The 19,785-nt window shown below is 40.9% G+C and overlaps 1 protein-coding gene across 4 annotated transcripts in view; it reads left to right on the top strand.

Moving 5' to 3' along the window:
- The first annotated feature begins 337 nt into the window (after positions 1–337).
- Positions 338–19,785, top strand: part of SORCS1 (sortilin related VPS10 domain containing receptor 1) — a 504,897-nt gene continuing 485,449 nt past the window's right edge. For all 4 annotated transcript variants that reach the window (XM_090278555.1, XM_090278558.1, XM_090278556.1 and 1 more), the window contains exon 1: positions 338–892. In XM_090278555.1, the coding sequence (XP_090134681.1) occupies positions 338–892 (555 nt within the window). The remainder of the gene's footprint in view (positions 893–19,785) is intronic.

Genomic DNA, 19,785 nt, shown 5'->3' with positions numbered 1-19,785 from the left:
GCGCAGCTCGCGAGCGGGACGCGGCGCCTGGAGCCCCGGCAGCGACCGCCCTTCCTTCCTCCCGCCTCGCCTGCCAGCGCGCCAGCGCCCGCTCCGCCCGTGACTTCAGCTCCACCCCCGCGTGGCGGCGGCTCTCTCGGTCCGAACCCGCGCACAGCACCAGCCCAGCCAGCACGAGCGGCCGCCACCTGCCCGGCGCCGCCTCCGCGCGCCCCACAGCCGCCCAACTTGGATGGAGTTGCGGTCCTGAGCGCCTGTCCTCCTCAGCCGGCCAGTGGAGAGCCCCGCGCCGCTACCTCCGGTCCGGGACCCCATTTCCTTTGCTCTGTGCTCCGCGATGGGAAAAGTTGGCGCCGGCGGCGGCTCCCCAGCCGTGCTGAGCGCGCTCCTCGCCGGCGCGGGGCTCTTGCTCTTCTGCGCCTCGGGCACCTGCGGCGGCGGCTCCTGCTGCCCCCACCTGCACCCCAGCTCCGGCCCACGCTGGGCTCCGACCCCAGGGGGCTTCGTTCACCAGGGACCTCGAGGAAAGCCTCCTGCCACGCCCCCGCCCTTCCTTGGGCGTCCCCTGTTCGCAGTGGCCCCCGGAGACCGAGCGCTGTCCCTGAAGCGGGCCCCGGGCACCGGAGCGTCCGTGGCGGGTGCTCCACGCTCTGGCCGGAGGAGACGGAGTGGAGCGGATCAGAAGGCAGAACAAGCAGAGGGCTCCAGTAGAAGCCCTCGGGGAGTGCCAAGGGACGGAGGTCTGCAGGAGCCTGGGACCATGCAGCGGGACCCGGACAAAGCCACTCGCTTCCGGATGGAGGAGCTGAAACTGACCAGCACCACGTTCGCGCTGACAGGCGACTCAGCACATAACCAAGCCATGGTCCACTGGTCTGGCCACAACAGCAGCGTGAGTATAATGGGCTGAGGGCAAAGGGGTGAAAGACGGAAAGGGTTAAAGTCAGCTCTGTGATTTGATAGACAATTTGGAGAAATGGGGTTCCTGGACTGGGAAGATGCTGCAGAATAAAATCTTGCCTGTTAACCTCCCTCCCTCCGCCCCCAAGAGTTAATGTTATCTACCTACCAGGTAGGAGACCCCCCTCAAAAACAAAACAAAACAAAACAAAAATATCAGAGTCCTCTTCAAAACCCAAACAAAGATTTAAACAGCAGACAAATCCCTGTTTCCTGCTTCTAGGGTCGCATTGGTGTATGACTCTGAAGACCAGTCAGTCGGAGGGGGTTAAAGTATTCTGAATGTGGAGGTGAAGGGGTTAAATTTCCAGGGAGGCTGACATCCCCTCAAGTGACTTTCCCTTTCCTTGCTAGACTTATGGATGCGTGCAAGTAAAATCAATAAGACTTTATTTGAGGATTTTTCTTTTATTTTTATTCAGAGCTACTAGCCCCCTCTTCCTTACCAGGGAGGGGAGAGAAATGAAGTGGATAAGGTAGCCCTTAACGTCTTTTCTGTTTCTGGAGATGGAGAGCATGCAAGTTTCATGACGGGAACTCTCCAGCATCTTCTCACAGCAGCAGCCAGTGTGTTTTGAGAGCTGGGCTTTTCAGCCTGTGAATGAGTGGTTGTTCTCGGGCATGATCAGTCCCAGGAAGATCAGATATATCCCAGTGACAACAACTCCCTGTTCTCCCCCATTGCCTGACCTCCTCTGGTAAAGAGCACAAATAAAGACTTAGCCTCTCTTTATGACGGGAGGAGAGGGGTGTCCTGGTCCCAGGAGGCTGACCCTGGGGACAGCGAAAGTCCGTGAGACCTGGCCAGCTCAGGGAAAGTCTTAGATTTTTGGAAAAGCCTTCCTCTCTGGAACCTGAGGTAGCAATTCCAGTTTAAACTGCACCTGGAAACTTCAATGAGCGGCAATAGTCAAGAGCCAGCTTTGATGGCAACAGCTGAAGAGGATTTAAAAGTGTGGAAACCTATCTAGGCTGCTATTTCAGCAGACAGGAAGATCGTAAAATCCAAGGATGGGTAAAATGAAAGAAAATAAGTCAAAGTTTCAGCTTCCATCCGGTTATTGAGATTGTAGTATCTCTAATATGCACCATCACTGCTGCCTGATACCTTTCAAAATGTTTCCAGTTGTGGTGTAATTCCCAGGGAAGTGCCACTTGAGTGAGTTGTGCTCATTGTCAGCTTTTTAATGAAAGTTGTGAATGTTTTAAAATAATAGTCTGCCATTATGGAGTCCTTGGGTGCATACACATAAATTGCATTAAGGCAAATTGTGATAAATAGTATTCTGCATTGATGTCTCTGTTCTGAGAGCATCGGTAGGGTATTCTTTAGCTTTCATGACAGAAGCTGTGATTTTTATATGGTTTTCACGACTGGTTTCATCAAATAATTGAAGCTGACTTCTTTTCATTCAAGTTCTAGAGACCCTTGACCTCATTCCTTACCTCACCTATCATATTTTTCATATCATAACTACTAAAATTAATCACCCAATTTGAACTTGAATCTTCTTAAACTAATTGAATAACTTTTGCACTGTTTCAAGTGATTAGCTCAGAGCTTCTGGATTTAAGGGGACATTTTAAACACATCAAACATATTAGATCCATTGTATCAAGGAGGAAAAGGACTTTGGACTTAAAGTATTTCTGGCTTTTAATGTAATTCAAGCTGTAAAATATCACTCACCCATTAGACCTCTACTTCAGCCGTCTCTTGAAAGATCTTGGAAAGATCAAGAAAAGGAGAGTACATCTTTGGCAAATTTTACACTCCATTTAAGAAATGGCGCCAAGCACTGCCAGACTTTTTTTTTTTTTTTAATAGTGCTTATAAGCCCAGGAGGGCTTATTAGGGCCAGGACTTGCACGGGAGACCTGCAGGGAAGTCTGAGATAATGTAGGAAATGATCAAGGTGGTGTATGTTAAAGGTTTGAGCACTCAAAGCATATTAACTCGTAAGATTTCTACTCTATTAAGTCTCTTATTCTTGTAAGGACACCTCTCCCTTCCCTCTCTCCCCGCCTCCCAAACCCCGCCTGTTTACACACAAGGATGTGTAAAGATGGTAGAGCAAGAGAAACAGTCTGTATCCACATCCTCTAAAACAAAGCTGACCTAGATTCATAGGTGAGACAAAATTTCAAATATTTTTTAAAGGGAAAAAAGGTAGAAAGAAACTTTTTTTTTTTTGTCTAACTTGATGACATGAAAAGCAGAACAGAGACCTGAGTGTAAGTTCTGCTCATTTGCATTTGTGTTTTACGTAAGGGGGCATCGTGACTGTAACGTGCAGTACACCTGTTTGGAACTCTCATTGCCCCTGAGTTAGAGACCCACTAACCTAAACCTGAAGACAACGTGGGAAGGGGGCAGCTCTCTTTTGTTCACATTTGTTGTCTTCCCTTATGAAGCCCCTGATACTTTCAGGGCCACAGGCAATACACATCCCAGGAACTCACCTCACCTTTCCCTGAAAGCCTTTGTAAGTACAGCCTCTGATGACAATAATACCTGCATTAAAGTTGTAAATGTATGGTAATTCTAGGCTGCTTGTGAAGCTTGTGGGAAATTCTAGGTGGTTCTCTCACCTCTTTCCCTTCTCCCTCTGCCGCCTCCAGCTGTTGGACTTGGGCAGCTGGGTGAAAACAGGACTCTTTTGCCTCATCCGTGGGTGTGATGTGGTTCCCCTGTATTGCAGGCTAGCTTATTGGAAACTGTTGTTGGAGTTGGTGGAACACCTTGGGGGCTCTTTTGGCATGAAAGGTCCTGGGTATGAATCATTTGTCATGAGCTTGGTGTCATAAGCAAGAACATATTGTTCCTACCCTACTCATCCAAGGCATGCTGTGCCCTGATCTAAATTTATACAGTATCCTTGGTTTGTTAAAATATATATTTGTCTATATATGTATGTGTGATGGAGCAGGTGTTTATTCCTTTTTTCCGCAGAATTTCAAAGGGCCGCACTCATTAATCCTTATAAAATCCTTATTAGGTAATAGGTGGGTGGCAAGTGTTAATACCTCTTTCATATTTTTATGCTGGAGTCAGCGTGAATATTTCAATTCACCACCATGTTCCTTCTTACTGGAAATAGTGTTATACTATTTGTTAACAGAGGCTTTTACTTGACATATTTGGCCATTAGGAAATCTGTAAGGCTGCACTTAGTGTGGAGCATGACAGCCTGTTTGGTTCTCATGTACCTATTTGCCTTCACTTGTTCTGGGACTCGCAATTTACCATCCACCCTCAGTGAATAAACTGAGTTGAGTCCCATCTTGGGTCAGGCATTTGGGTAAGTGCTTTACATTACATCATCTCATTTAATCCCCCCCCCCCCCACCGCCCCAACAAAGAAACTAACAAACATGTTGTTACATAGAGGAGGAAACTGAGGCTTTGTTGGCTAAAGGACTTGCCAAGAGGGTACAAACAGTCCGTGGCAAAGCCAGGGACTGGTCCCCAGAGTGATCTGACTCCAAAACCCCACCGAATGGCTTGTCTTAAAGGACAGAAAAACTCAGGCAGGACAGAAAAACTCAGACATTTTCAAGTCTGTATTTTAAATAACCCTACTTTGGGTGGATTTCAGGTGCTGGTGGAGGAGGAATAGTCTGAGCTGGAAGCTCCATGTACTTGGTAGAAAAGGAGGGACTGTAAAATGCACCTGTCACATTGCACTCTTTACCTTAAGTAGTAATTTGGTTGTTCTCTTATCTGCCCACCTCTTCATCTTTAGTTCAACATGGAATCTGCAACTGGTGATTCATTGAGCACCAGGTAACCTGCCATCATTCAGCTTTCGGATCTGGTGTTCTTCATGAACAGATTCCTTTTCTGAGTTAATTATATATCTGATTTTATAGAGAGGTTGGTTATCAACACTTGATTTGGCTATACATCTTGACATAGGTTTCTTTTGAGCTGTTTTTAAAAGTAAAACGATTTTAGCTCTCTCTAGAAGCCCGCATAATTCCTTCTCTGGTCAGTGCTTTATGCTATTAATAAATGTAAACATATTGTGATGTGGATGGCAGGGGGTCTAGAAGGAGACAGGTTTGCCTTTGAATGTTAGCTCTCCTGCTTGTGAGCACTTTGCCTTGAGCAAGACACTTAAGTTCTTTCAGCTTCTGTTTCCTCAACTAAAATATGGGGTAGTACCTCTTCTTGCAGGCCTTTTCCCAAAGATTTGACTTGTATATGAAGTGGCTGGTACGTAGTAAGTGCTCAGTAAGTTCTAGTTCTTATTTTGGTTGAAGAAATAACTCCCAGTAGAGAATATAATCCTGGGTTATAGTACTGACTATAGCAGAGATTACTTACATGGTCACAGCCTGTTAGAATTTTGTGGTCTCAGTTTCATCCTTTCTAAAAGGACATTAATAGTTTAGAGAACCACTGAAATTCCTTACAAGTAAAAATTAATTTAATAGCTTGTTCAGCTTGTAGATATCATGCACCTACTACATTGAAGTAAAGTTGGGGATGCGGAAATGACACAGTGACCTATACCCTTGATGTATAAGTGAGCAAGCCTTTTATTTCACATAATTTTTCCTTTTTCTATGGTTCATATACATATATATTTAAAGGAAATCTAGTTATTTAAGATCCAAGCAGGTGTTCATTTCAATGTGAGTTCATGGCAAAACAAAGTTAATTGGGTTTATTGTATCATATTTCTATATTAAATAACTTGCTACCTTTGGACCAAAAAAAAAAATGCTTAAGTGAAATTAGAAACTAAGCTTTTATTATGATATTTAATGGGATTTTCTAGAGTAAACTGACATGAGGGTTGACTTTGGGAACCCTTTCAGGAAGGACCCCAGAGACTCATAGACTAGGGTACAAATGCTAATGGAAATTTATTATTTATTTAAGAAAATAATAATTGCTTACATTTAAGGAGAGATGACTATATGGCAACATTATGCTAAGAAGCTTACAGAAATTACTGAGTTTTAATTTTACAGATAATCATTGAGTCCTGATTTGTCAGTCAATGATAACAGGGCCATAGGTGGAATGAAGCACAAAGATGAAAAGGAATAATGCCTGCCCTTGAGGGGCTTTCACTCTTGGATCCAAAGCATCCTTTGAAGAGGAAGCAGAAGATAAATGTATTCCGAGGGTATAACATGCTGTAAAAGTTCAAGGTTCGGTTGAGCTGGTGCTTCAACTGAACCTTGAAATGTAAAGAAAAATTTAGAGGTGGAGATTATTACAAGGATATTTTGATCTGAATGGATGGTGTGTGTAAAAGTCAAGAGTAGATATGTAAACATTCTTATCTATATTCAGGAATTTAACCTGTGTTAGAAGTAAACTATGTTTAACCAAAGTTTTAATCTTAGAAATGATTTTTAAAATATGCTTTAAGCAAAAACTATACACATTCATCTTCTAGTGAGTTTGAGTATATTCCAAGCCCAAAAAGAAAATAAAAACATGTGTGGTCCCTTAAAGATATGCCTGCCCTTGTTTGCACATTAAATCCCAGCCGGAATCATCGTTGTTTCATTTGTACCTTGACATTTTCCACACACAGTTTTCACAAAAGGGAACTTTCTTTTGTTTAAATTCTTGGTTAGAAATATTACTGGCCAGACTGCTCAGATGGTAAATTAATTTGGCTCCCTTCCAGCTTATGTGGAGTCACTACACTTATGTAAAACAGTTGTCCTGTCTTTGTGTATGTCTCAATTTATTGTCCTAATGCTCTGGCTGGAAAGTGTGGAGAACGTATCCGTGTGTCCCAAAGGGAAAACTATCCAAATAATGTGGCCAAGATGGCAGAGAAGAGGTATGGTCGTCATGAGGTGAAGTGAGGCTTCATGGCGATGTCATGGTGACCCTTGAGAAGTGCCCACTCTACTCTGATGGGGTGAATGAAATAGTCAAGCTGTTGGCAAGAAACAAAGGTGAAACCTGATACAGATATCAGTATAGTGATTACCAGAGGGAAAGCGGGGTAAGGGGAGAAGAAGTTATGGGGGTGATAAACGGTGATGAAAAGATAACTTTTAGCACCTTTTCCTTGCAAAATGCTTGTTTTCAAAGATTGGAACATTACTTCCGTTACCTCAGTTTTATTCTCACCACAGTCATATGAGATAGGTAAGACAAATACTATGTACATTTATGTTGCTATGAAGCCATTCAGTTAGTGGAAGAGGAGGGTCAAAAGTATTTTGTCATACTGCCTGACTGATTCTTGGTTTGGCCCATTGCTGGCTTTCCAATGGCAAGAATGTGAACATGGCTGTAACCTGTCCACCTGTGTTTATAATATTAGCTGTTGCAGGAAGTATGGGTATTGGCCATGGAGCTCCTGAGTTTTAGGTACAGCCATTCAAGTTATTTGTCCTGGGCTTCAGAGGGAGTGACCTTGCCAAAAGTCATGCTCTTGGCACTGTTTAAACCTTTAAAAAGTGACCATAAAGAGAGATAATGGGACTTTCTGCAAGTGAGGTCTCCAGCAGGAACCTGTCCACCATATACGTATGTTCCACTCCTAATGGACGTTGGAGATAAGATTCCTTATGACTTGGTCTTATTTCAGCAGGGGGTTGGGGGAGACAAAGGGGGAAGCTACCTCTTTCCCTCTTTAATTGTCTTACACAGAAGAAATCTAGTTTAAAGCAATATTAAATATGGTCTCGGTCAAGCAACCTAGAGTGTCAATATTTGAAGCAGCAATAGTCAAACTAAAGGGGTACCTGTTGATACTAATGGATTCAAGTTGCTCAAGGATTATAATTTAGTTTCCAGCTATTGAGCTATTGCCTTTTTTGCTTCTAACTTTTGGGGGTGTGGTGGGTGGAAAAAGCAAAGGAGAGTTTACTGAATGCCAGGGATAGCTCTCTGTAGCCCGATAAGATATCATCATTATAGCAGAAGTTCCCCTTAACAATAGTAACATAAATAACCACCAATGTAGTAAACAGCTCCCCTGGAAGTCCATTCTTGAGCATCCCCACATCATTTCACTTCATCCTTACACCAAGCTTACAAACCAGGTATCACTATTCTTATTCTAAAGCTGGAGAAGTCAAGGCTTAGGAACTTTCCCAAGGCAACCCCAGTAGAAGGTGGTAGAGCTGGAATTTGATTTTTGCCCTTATGGCTCCAAAGCTTTTTATTTTGGATCATGTTGTCCCTTTGTAAGGGTTTCGTGCTGAGTTTCTTTAGAGAGAACTCTGTAAGTCAGTGCCGAGGGGTGGTAGGGGAGCTCAGCATGAGCACCTCATCTCAGAGCACCCCCTCTCAGGTTGCCCCGATCTCCAGTCACTGAACTGCTATGCTTTACTTAGTAATAAGCTGCTCCATCATGGTGCTTGATCTAAGCCCTAACCTTTGTCTGTCCCCATCAAGTGGCATTTCTGGGATTATTAATGTGTGTCATCTTGTCGTGTTCTCCCAAGAGGATGTGTAGGATGTGCTGTTTGGTTTCTCCCTGCTGTCTAATGACCTAGAGTGACAGCGTGGAGAACTTGTGCACTTTTTAAAGACAGTGCTAATAAGAATCATGTTATCAGACAACCAACTAATCATATTGTGCCCTGGAGCCAGTGGACTGATGCCTCTAGTTATCTTCCTGTAACCAGTGCAGCAGAGGCTATTGAGACACAAAATTGTGGCTCATCATCCTTCTGCTCCAGGGCCTATGGGCATCTGTGGTTAAAAGTAAAGGGTCTTCCCCTTATTCAGCACTTACAACATGCACTCTTGATTCGAATCATTAAAGGGGAGGACGACTATTTTTGGCCTGGTTGTTGTCCTGCTTAGGACCCGCCTGCAACCCTATTTACCCTGACTTGCATTTTGCTGAATTGTTGGAGGAATTCTTATCTGGGCAGCCATGGGCTCTCTCATTGGGCCGAGGACAGCATTTCTCACAGTTTGTCCTCATGGGACCTGCTTTTGAGTCTGCTGATGGGGACTAGGAATCTTTATCCTTTATAAACTCCCTAGGAGATTATTAGGGACACAGAAGTTTGAAAATCTTTCCCCTAAGATTCATGTGTGAGTTCTGGTGTCCATAAACCCCTTCCATTGTCTGCACAGTGTCTTGTCAATAGGCATTATTTCCCCAATGTTGGGAGATGAAGCTCACAGCTTTAATCAGTTTCTCAATGGAAACTGTGACCCCAATGGTGAAGATTCATGGAAGGCTCTGAAGGAGGAGGGAAGATGATTCATGAAGCAGCACAAGGCCCCCCAGGGAAAGAAAGATGATGCCTTTCTCCCAGATGGTGATTTTCTATCACTGAGTGTGTTCTAGGCAATTATTTTTCCTGCCTATCCATACGGCCATGGAAAAAGATGCCTTAGCTGGCTGGAAGAGTACATTATTTTACATACAACATGATGTTTAGTGCTTGGTTGGAATTCCCACTCCAGAGTCTACTAGATATGTGAACTCAGGCAGGTAACTTTATATCTCTGCCTTAGTTTCCTCATCTGTAACATGGAAATAATAATGGTATACTTTTTATATGGCATCTTGATGGTTCAAGGAGACTATAAATATAAAAATGCTTAAAGAGGCATCTGGCATATAGTAAGCAATCAATATGGTTAGCTATTATTATTATTATTGTTAATATTTTTAAAATATTAATACTAGACAAATAATGCTCAAGTGTGACCTGCTAAAAATTATTTGTAATGTGTTACTCATGATATTGCTTTTGTTTTTGCATTTGTGTTCTTTCATTTTAGTTTCCTTTTCTTATAATAAGGGCTAAGACCCAGTCTTGCTCTTTTTGGCATCCCTCCCAACATCTGTAGCTATTTGCACATAATACTTGTCATAGGATTCTCAACCTAATTCCCTCTGTGTGTGTGTGAATGGTTTCCCCACACTGACAAGCATTTCTCAGGTACCAGCTGGTGTCCTGCAATTTAACTCAGTTCTGACACTGTCTGCCCAGAGATAGCATCATATCTCGAAGGTTAACAACTCAGTACTGCAAGATGGCACCCACCCTCTTTTTGAGGCCATTGCACACCCAGGTCATCATCACCTGTGCTTCTGACAGATTGGCAATAGATGGGAGGTTCCCACCTACGATCCCCTCATTGGGTTTCAGCAATTGACTAGATCTGTTCACAGAACTCAGAGAAACATTTTGCTTACTAGATTATCAGTTTGTTCTAAAAGGCTATAACGCAGGAACAGCCAGACACAAGAGAAGCCTAGGGAAAGGTATGGGGAAGAGGCAAGGTGCTTCCATCTTCTCTGCGTGTGCCATTCACCCAAATCTCCATGTGTTCACCTACCCTGAAGCTCCCCATCATGTCTTTTTGGATTTTTCTAGATGCATTAATACATTGTCATGATTGATTAAATCATTGATGATTGGCAATCAATTTAACCTCCAGCCCCTTTCTCCTCTCTGGAGGTCCAGGAGGCAGGACTGAAAATTCCAACCCTCCAATTATGTTGTTGGTTCTCCTTGTATGGTCCAAAAAGTCACTTTATTAACATGATAAAAGAAATGTTATGACTTTTATTATAGGAAATAGCAAAGGTTTTAGGAGCTCTTTGCCAGAAATGGGGACTAAGACCAAATATATATTGTTTATTATGCATCACAATATCACAACTTGCTTACTAAATATTTGCTCTTTTATTTGTTATTTCCATAGGGGAAAATTGACTTTTCACATAGGACAAATAACCTATTACCTTGCACATGAGTGTTGTAGAATATTCAGCCATTAAAAGATTGCTTATGTAAATATATATGTTGAATTGGGAAACTTCCCACAGAATACTAGAGTGGGGAAAATGGATTAAGAAATAGTACAATGTACGCCCCATGAAGTGAGGTTTTTGTTTTCTTTGTTGTTTTTTTTGTTTTTTTGGGGGGGTCTGTATTGCTTTCTTATATATTTCAAGTCCCTGAATATATAACTGGACATAGTAGGGGCTCAATACTTTAAAAATTTTATTATATGCTATAAGATTCCACTTTTGCAAAAAAGAAATTACAAAATGTTTTCCTGTGATTATGATGCATATTGGGATTGTAGGTGACTTTTTTTGTTGTTCATAAATTTGCTGTTGTTTCTCAATAAACATGCATTGCTTGAGTTATTTTTAAAAGTTATTTGAAAAATGAGAAAAGCAAAACAAGAGAAAACAAGCAAGTTTGTGAACTTGGCCTCATTAAAATTGAATTGCATGCAGTAGACAAAGAACCCACATTCAAGTTGCCTGACTTGCTTCTAATCACTATTGTTGGACCTGCACACAGGGTTTTTTGCAAAGCAGCAAGATCACACTGTCTGTCTTCAGGGTGTGCCACAGCAGGGGCTACCATGCCTTTTCCTTATCATCCTCTTGTTTCCAGAGAGCGTTTGGAGGGAGTTACACCAACCTGAGTACACCTTCTGAAAGTTCTAGTAGTTTTTAGTTCCCAGTAAAAGAGCAGCTATTTGAGTTTAAATCCCAGGCTCTGTCTTGATCTTGATATTCAGTTCTGCATCATATAGGTACATGGCAGTACATACATAATGAAAATTCTCAATAGAACTTGTAATACGTATGTGCATTCTTGTGCATCCCTGTATATTCACGACTACTTATTCACTGATGTACACCATTTAAGTCTCCACTCCTAAAAGAATTAACTAGTGTTGTAAGGCCATGGGAGGGATGTTTACTGATTGTGAAAGTGGGGTGGAAGACAAATTTGAGAACAAAGAGACAGACAAATAAATCAAGAGAAAGAGAGAGACAACGGAAGCAAAGAGATGGAAAGAGAGGAAGAGTAATAGGGAGAGAGGGAGAAGGAGGTGAAGGAGTGGGACAGGTTGCTTGACTCAGGCTGGGACAGAGAGAACAAAAGTGGGTTAAGACAGAGGAAGACGAAGAGAATGTGAGAGACAAAGAGGCAGACAGACCATAGACAGAGAAAGGCAGATGGAGAGACAAAGAAAGACACAGAGAAACAAAATGAATCACAGAAAGAGAGTGAGAGATGAAAACGAGAGGAAAAGTGTTAGTGAGTAGAGAGAAGTCTGGTTATCAGCTCATAAGAAGGGCCCAGGAAAACTGACTCCTGGTCGGACTGTGCCCTTTCCACTGTGGCCACAGCACCTCTCCGGCCTTTTGCTTCCAGCCCTGTCATGGCGCTACAAGAGTCAGCTGATCTAATATGTGTGACAGTGTTGAGAGCCCTAAATGTTGGTTAACTGGGTGTGGAATGGAAAGGAAGAATATTATGTTTATGCATTTTTAAGAATCTCTCAAGAGTGATTTCCTTTGTGAAATGGGACTGATGGTCTGAATGATGGAAAAGCAACTTTTAACCTTTCCTTTTCTACTCCTCTGAACTGTTTTGAATTTTTTAACACGGGCATGCATTTCTTTAATAATAAAAATACTAAAGCATGTTTTAAGTGGCTGTTGTGTCAGCATAGTGCTGAGCTCTGAGGATATAAAGATGAGTAAGACCTGATCTTCACCCCTGAGGGCACGTATTCTGGTGGAAATAGACAGACACAAAAACAGATAATTGCAATTTAGTGAGATAAGTGCATAATAGCTCTAATAGAGTTTTCGGCAAAGTGCTATGGGAGTGGGGGACAACTAATTTTTCCTGAGAGTGGGAGGCAAATCTTTAAAGAGAAGTGGTATTTAAATTGGGTCTTGATACAAGATTAGGAGTTTTACAGACAGAATTGGGCTGGACAGGAAAACAGGCCACTCTTGCCTATTTTAAACTCCTCAGATCTTGGGTTTTGGGTTCATTTTAGGTTGTTAGCATAGTCTACAAGCTGTAACTGGGATGACACTGCCTTTATCACCTGAGTGACCAATATATTTGGAACCAAGTCTCATAGTGTGTTTAAATATCAGTTTAGACTCCCAGTGAGTACATGGTCTCAAACTGGCCAAAGGTTTCTGGTTTTTCCAAAGGGAACAATTGTTCCCCAGAATCTTTACACATGCACACACAGAGTGATACACAGAACAATTGTAATGTATTGCTCTCTTCTACCTTCACAGTAGAATTTGATTAATTAATAACAATGGACTTTTCCTTGCTTATTCTGTGTATTTCTGCTTTTAGATTTAAAATTTCGTATTCATGTCATTTTCTTGGACATGCTTCTGAAATCAATATGGGGGACTGGGTTTATTAAGGTGAGTTGGATGGTCACCACTTAGGATTGTAGTATGATTATTCAAGGTGGTGACAGAATAGTGTATTTCACACCAGTGTTATCCATACCTACATAGTTAAGCCCCGAGGAAAGACATGGCTAGACATACAGAAAGCATGTGCTCTCAGAACTGGTGCATCAGCCGATGAGTGGTTGAAGAGCACACAACTCTCAGACAGGGCTTTCCAAGTACATAACTCTCAGACTGTGGTTTAAAATGATGTTACAAGTCCAGGTCTGGCTTGGAGGTATTGTGACTTGTCATTTTTGCCTAGCATTTGTGCTACTGTAGTAAATTAGATGATTCAGGAATTTTATCATTTTGAGACAAAATGACTTAAGAATGAGTTTTTCAGCTGATAATAAATATGCCCTGAGGCATATAAATGACTATCTCCAAAAAGTAGGATGAGCCCTACTATTGTCTGAATGTTTGTGTCCCATACCTTGGTTCATGTGTTGAAACCTTCTGCAAAGTGATGGTATTAGGAGGTAGGAACTTTAGGAGGTGATCATAGGGTTGCAGCCCGTATGAGTGGGATTATTGCCCTTATAAAACTGATTTAAGAAACTCTCTTATTTTTCCCGCTATGTGAGGACACAGCAAGGCGTCATCCATGAAACAGGAAGTGGGTCCTCACAGGACACTGGCTCTTACAGTGTCTTAATCTTAGATTTTCTAGATCCCAGAACTGTGAGAAACAAATGTCTGTTGTTTTCAAGCCAGCCAGTCTATGGTATTCCCTTATAGCATCCTGAATGGACAAAGACAAGCTCTCTTCGAGTCACCTAAGCCCTGGGTCGATTTTCTGTATGAGACTCTGCTTGGTATTTATGTCACTTAGATTTAAAGTCTTAGAGAAAAGAAAAATAGAAATTTATATCCATCTACCTGTAAGCTCACCAAGTTTCCTAGTACCTGTTACTCAACTTAAACATAGGTCTTGGCGATATCTATAAAGAAGCAACAATTATATATCCCATTATGGGAAAGACATCACTTATCTTTCTCTTGCAGTTGGGATTTGAGGTAGTTTGTGTGAGGCAGGGATTGGCAAACTATAGCCTATGGGCCAGATCTGGCCAATCACCTATTTTTGTGTGGCCCACAAGTGAAGAATGACTTTTATCTTTTCAAATGGCTGAGAAAAAGAAAAAGAAGACTGATATGTTGTAACACCTGAACCTTATTTGATACAAAGTTTTATCAGAACACAGACACCCTCATTCATTTCCATATTGTCTATGGCTGGTTTCCTCTAATAATGACAAAGTTGACTAGTTGTGACCGAGACCGAACAGGTCATGAAGTGTAAAAGGTATTTATCCTCTGGTTCGTGACAGGAAAAGTTTGCTTTCCCCTGACTTTGGGAATTGGAGACATGTGAGCAGTGAGGTACCACGAAGATAGCGCAGTTGTCATCTGCATGCTAACTTGAAAGTGGTCCTTTGAGCTCGGTTTCCTTGCCTCACAAGCATGCTTACTCTGAGCCATTGCCAATTCCCAGGCACAGTGTGGACGTTTCATTCCTTGTTCCTGTCCCTTTGCTCATGCTACTTCCTCTGATTAGAGACTTAAATCAGCCACATCTCTACCTAGTTAAATACATTTAGTTCTAGAAGTCCTCTCTTGGGTATAACTTACTTTCAGAGGATTCCTCCAATACTTCCAAGAAGAAGAGATACCTTAATCTGATGAGGAGAGGTTTTATGGGCTAGGTCACATATTCTTTATGCCTCTCTCTGAGCATGAAACATTACCTGGTATTCCAGTTAAGGATAAGCTCCTTGAGGACAGAGTTCCATTTCATTGATTTTAATATACCAGCTTTTGGCACTTAGGAGGTGCTTGATAAGCATGCTTAAAAAAATCAGAACACTGAAGTTGTACAGGATCATGATATTAACCTTTTTTTGGTAGGGAAGGGAAATGGTAAACACTGAGACACCGTAACAATGGGCTGCCTGTGTAGTTGTGACTCTCCTGAGTCATGAAGTAAGTATAAACTGTCTGGATTGCCTCAGGTAAAATCAGGTAAAATGGAGAGAGAGAGAGGGAGAGGGAGAGGGAGAGGGAGAGGGAGAGGGAGAGGGAGAGAGAGAGAGAGAGAGAGAGAGAGAGAGAGAGAGAGAGAGAGAGAGAGAGAGAGAGAGAGAGAGAGAGAGAGATGGGATTCAAACCAAATAAAAATAAATCAAACTGTGTTGGAGTCACAGCTTCCCCGTAGCAGGAGGAATAGTGATGCTCTCTGATGTTCCAGCTGCCAGGATGGGATGAGCTGATGGTAAAAAGGGACTAGCATTGCCTCAGGCCTGAGGGGGAGAATAACTTCACACTCCTCATTTAAGGAGCTAGCTCAACTGAGAACCAGCCCCCATGATACAAAAGTCCCAGCGGGGCCAGAATATTTGAGAAATGATGAGGACATACTGTATTGTGAGAGGTAAAATTGCATTTGTGATAAGGGCCTCAACTAAGAGTACCCTGGCAATGAGAGGACTGTGGGTTAAACCTACTTATCCTTTTCTTTTTTTTCTTTCTTTTTAATTGTTTTTCTATTACAATTGTCCCATTGTTTCCCCCATTGCTCCCCCCCACCCCGCCCACCCCTTCTCCCACATTTGATCCCCACCCCATGGTCCATGTCCATGGGTCATTCATACTAGTTTCTTGAGTAGAACCTTCTCCTTCTTCCCCCCCTTTTTTCCTTATTCTTTCAGGCAAGTTTTCATGAAAGAGTAACTTGAGAGTTGCTGCATTTTCCAAGTGCATTTAGACATAGTAGCGTTTCACTTAAAGGTGGGTAAGGACTGCTGTTTATTGAAGGCTCAGGTGAAAGTTAATATAATAACAACTAACACTTATTTGGTGTTTACAATGTGTTAGGTAATATTTTTTGTTAATACACATATTTGCAACAATAGGAAGTAGGTACTGCCTTTATTCCCATTTTAGAAATAAGGAACTAAAAATTGGAAGGTTAAATGTCTATTAAAGTCCTCTGCTCATTTTTTAATTTGTTTCTCCTTGTTAAGTTTTATAAGCTCCTTATATATTTAGATATTAACATGTTATCAGATACTTCATTAGTGCATATATTCTCTCAGTCAGTAGGTTACTATTTTGTTATGTTGATGGTTTCCTTTGCTGTACAAAACCCCTTTAGTTCGATTTAGTCCCATTTTTTATTTTTTCCCTTGCCCAAGGAGACAGACCCAAAAATATTACAAAGAGTTATGTTAAAGAGTTTATTGCTTTTGTTTTCTTCTACGAGTTTCGTAATTGGGTCCTTACATTTAAATTCTAATTTATTTTAGTTTTTTATTGTATACGATGTGTCTGTCTAGTTTTTCCAACACCATTTATTGAGAAAACTGTCTTTACCTTGTTTTATGTTCTTACCTCCTTTGTCATAGATTTATTGACCGTATAGGTGTGGATTTATTTCTTGGTTCTCTATTTTGTTCCATTAATTTATGTATTTTTTTATGCCAGTACCGTGCTGGTTTGATTAGTATTGTCTAATAGTATAATTTGATATCAGGTAGTCGGATATCGTCAACATACAAATGGCCAACAGATATATGAAAATATGTTAACATCACTAATCATATAAGGAAATGCATATTAAACCACAATGAGATATCACCTCACACCTGTCAGAATAAAATCAACACACTGCAAGTGTTGACAAGGATGTGGAGAAAAAGGAACCCATGTGCATTGTTTGTGGGATTGCAAATTGGTGCAACCAATGTGGAAAACATCACGGAGGTTCCTCAAAAAATTAAAAATAGAACTACCATTGATCCAGCAATTATACTTCTGGTTATTTATACAAAGAAACCCAAAACACTAATTTTGAAATACATATGCACCATTATTTATAATTGCCAAAATATGGATGCAACCTAAGTGTCCATCTATGGGTGAATGGGTAAAGAACATGTGGTATATATAATCAATCTTACTCAGCCATAAAAAAGAATGGAATCTCGCCATTTGAGATGATGTGGATGGACATAGAAGGTATTGTGCTAAGTATAGTTAGTCAGACAAAGAAAGACACATAATATATGATTTAACCTATATATATTATCTATAAAACAAAATAAATGAACAAACAAAATGAAAACTCATAGATACAAAGAACATTTTTATGGTTATCAGATGGGAAGGGGATTAGGTGGATAGGTTAAAAAGGAGGAAGGGATTAGGATGTACATATTGCCAGTTACAAAAATAGTCAGAGGGAGGTCAAGTATATCATAGGGAATATAGTCAATAATATTGCAATAACTATCTATGTACGGAGTCAGATTGGTACTAAATTTATTGGGGTGATCACTTCATAAGTTATGTAAATGTCTAATCCTATGTTTTACACCTGAAACTAATATTATATTGTTAACTGTAAATGAAAAATTAAAAAAAAAAGGTGGTTAAGTAACTCAGCCAAGGCCACAGAGATAGAAGAAGGTAGAATTGGGATTTAAATCCAGACAGTTGTGGAGTTGTGGTCTTAAAAGCTCAGCTCTTAGCCATTGTATTCAACTGCATTTAGAACACTGTGACATTTCATCTTCAAATAACCTTAAATTGTTCATGCATTCAACCATTAGTTATTGAGTGCATAATACATATTGGGTGCATTCCAGACAGTGGATATTTTTTCATGATCAAAATCACTAATAATCCTAAGCCCTCCATGAGCTTAGAGCTTAGTGGTTCATCACTGAGTCAGTAGGGTTTGAAAGGTTATGATCAGGACTTTTTTTTTTTTTTTTTTTTTGAGAGATAAATTTTTCAGAAACTCAAAAGCTTACTTCTTTGGGATTAATTGAAATATATGGGGGAAACATTATCTATGAGATGAACATTGTTATGCAACAGGTAGAGTGCAGGCTGTCATTATTAAAATAATGTAAAAGGTGTCCACAGATTCACAGAAATCTATATCTAAAGAGATATAAATACTTGAGGTTTAAATTTTCATGGGCATTTTGGCAAATTAGTGTTTGTATGTGTGGGGTAGGTGTGAAGGATATTTATACATTCACATCTCTCTCTGCTTCTGCCTTTATATCTGTGTTGTCAGCCATATTTAAGCCTATAGCTGCTAATTACATTCAATGTCTCTGCTTTGTTTTCAAATTTTGAGGCAAATTTTATTGTATAAGGAGATTATAAAAGTCTAGGACCGCTTGTCTATGAAAAACAAAGTGCTTGCCTCAGTTGTATGATTAAGCAAATATTTTATATGTAGATCAAAAAATGATAAACTTAAATCCAATAGTAGGTATTGCACTGAATTAAAAATAGAGCCAAATGACTGTTGTTTATCAAGGAACTTGGGGTCCTTTCTTCTTGCAATAGTTCCTTCTCTTACTTAGAAAATAAGTCTTTCTAGTTCAGAAGGAGTTTTGGGTTTCTCTTTCCAAATCAAGGACTGTTTATGCTCGATTGTGTTGTGTGTTGCCTGCTTTATTTCAGCCCAACAGCTAAGCTGTTCTAATCAATCAGAACACATGTGAATTCTCTGATCTTGAGTTATTATTAAAACTACCTTATAGCCACATTGTTTTTAATGGACTTTCATATTTTTAGGCCTGCTTAATTTTTAATTATGCTAAATTGTTTGCAAAATTATGGATTTTGAATTAAGATCTATTCTTTTTCTTTGTTAAAACACTTGGTGCATGCTGGTTAATTTTCCTGCATGGTGATTTAGTGTTGAACAGTTTCTTAAAATTCAATATTTGGACTGTAGTGGGGACAGAAAACCAGGATAGCAAATGGGTTTTGCATCCTTTAGATGAGACCATTTCTATAGTCTTCCCATCTGGGATGACTGGCCTAATGTTTCTTTCCCAGAAGTTGCTGGTGCTGGCCTTTCTCCAGTCTCCTCATTTTCTTCATTAGGTGATTCAATTCAGCGACTTTCACTTTATTATTCCTGGTAGTTCCAATATATTGTACCATCAGGAAATGCCTAATAGGTTTGCCCAAGATCTTCCTTCCAAAGAGTCTGCCTTATTCATTGCTTGCCCCATCCCAACACCACCTACTGCCCACATTGGTGTTTATCACATTGCTGATGGACATGAGCAAAATCAGAATGTCTTCACACCTACCCCTCATCCACAGGAAGACAGAGATCATTGCCACCTTGCTTAAGAGGGAGATGAATAACACCATGCACCTTGATGGCTTAATTCCTTAAAAGAGGCAGTACAGAAATCCATGGTATATAGACATAACCATTCCTTTTTGTTCCTTTTCAAGTGGTGATATGGATATTTGTCACACATATATCCTTATAGTTTTGTACAAGTGACTGGATGCAAAGTGCCTCCCTATCTCTTCTGGGATGCTATTATATCTCAAAAATCATGACCACTCCTACACAGGTTAGAAGAAAAGCGTGCTGAAAGGGGAGAGGGACACCCATGAATTCAGCAGATGGAGCTGTTCCCTATGAGCTGGTGCTGAACCTGGCTTCTGCCTTGGGCCTCAGCCACTCACTGCTGAGTGCAGACTGGGATACAGCCATGGGCTTTTATCTGCTTGGCAGAGACCAGCTAGTGGGAGGGTCCTGCTCTGCTTTAAACTCAGACAATGTTCCATGTGAGTA

Source organism: Furipterus horrens, unplaced genomic scaffold, assembly GCF_987537825.1.
Source record: "Furipterus horrens unplaced genomic scaffold, mFurHor1.1.pri manual_scaffold_5, whole genome shotgun sequence".
NCBI lineage: Eukaryota > Metazoa > Chordata > Mammalia > Chiroptera > Furipteridae > Furipterus > Furipterus horrens.
Note: the sequence above shows the minus strand (reverse complement) of the source record. Positions and strands in the feature narration are given on the sequence as shown.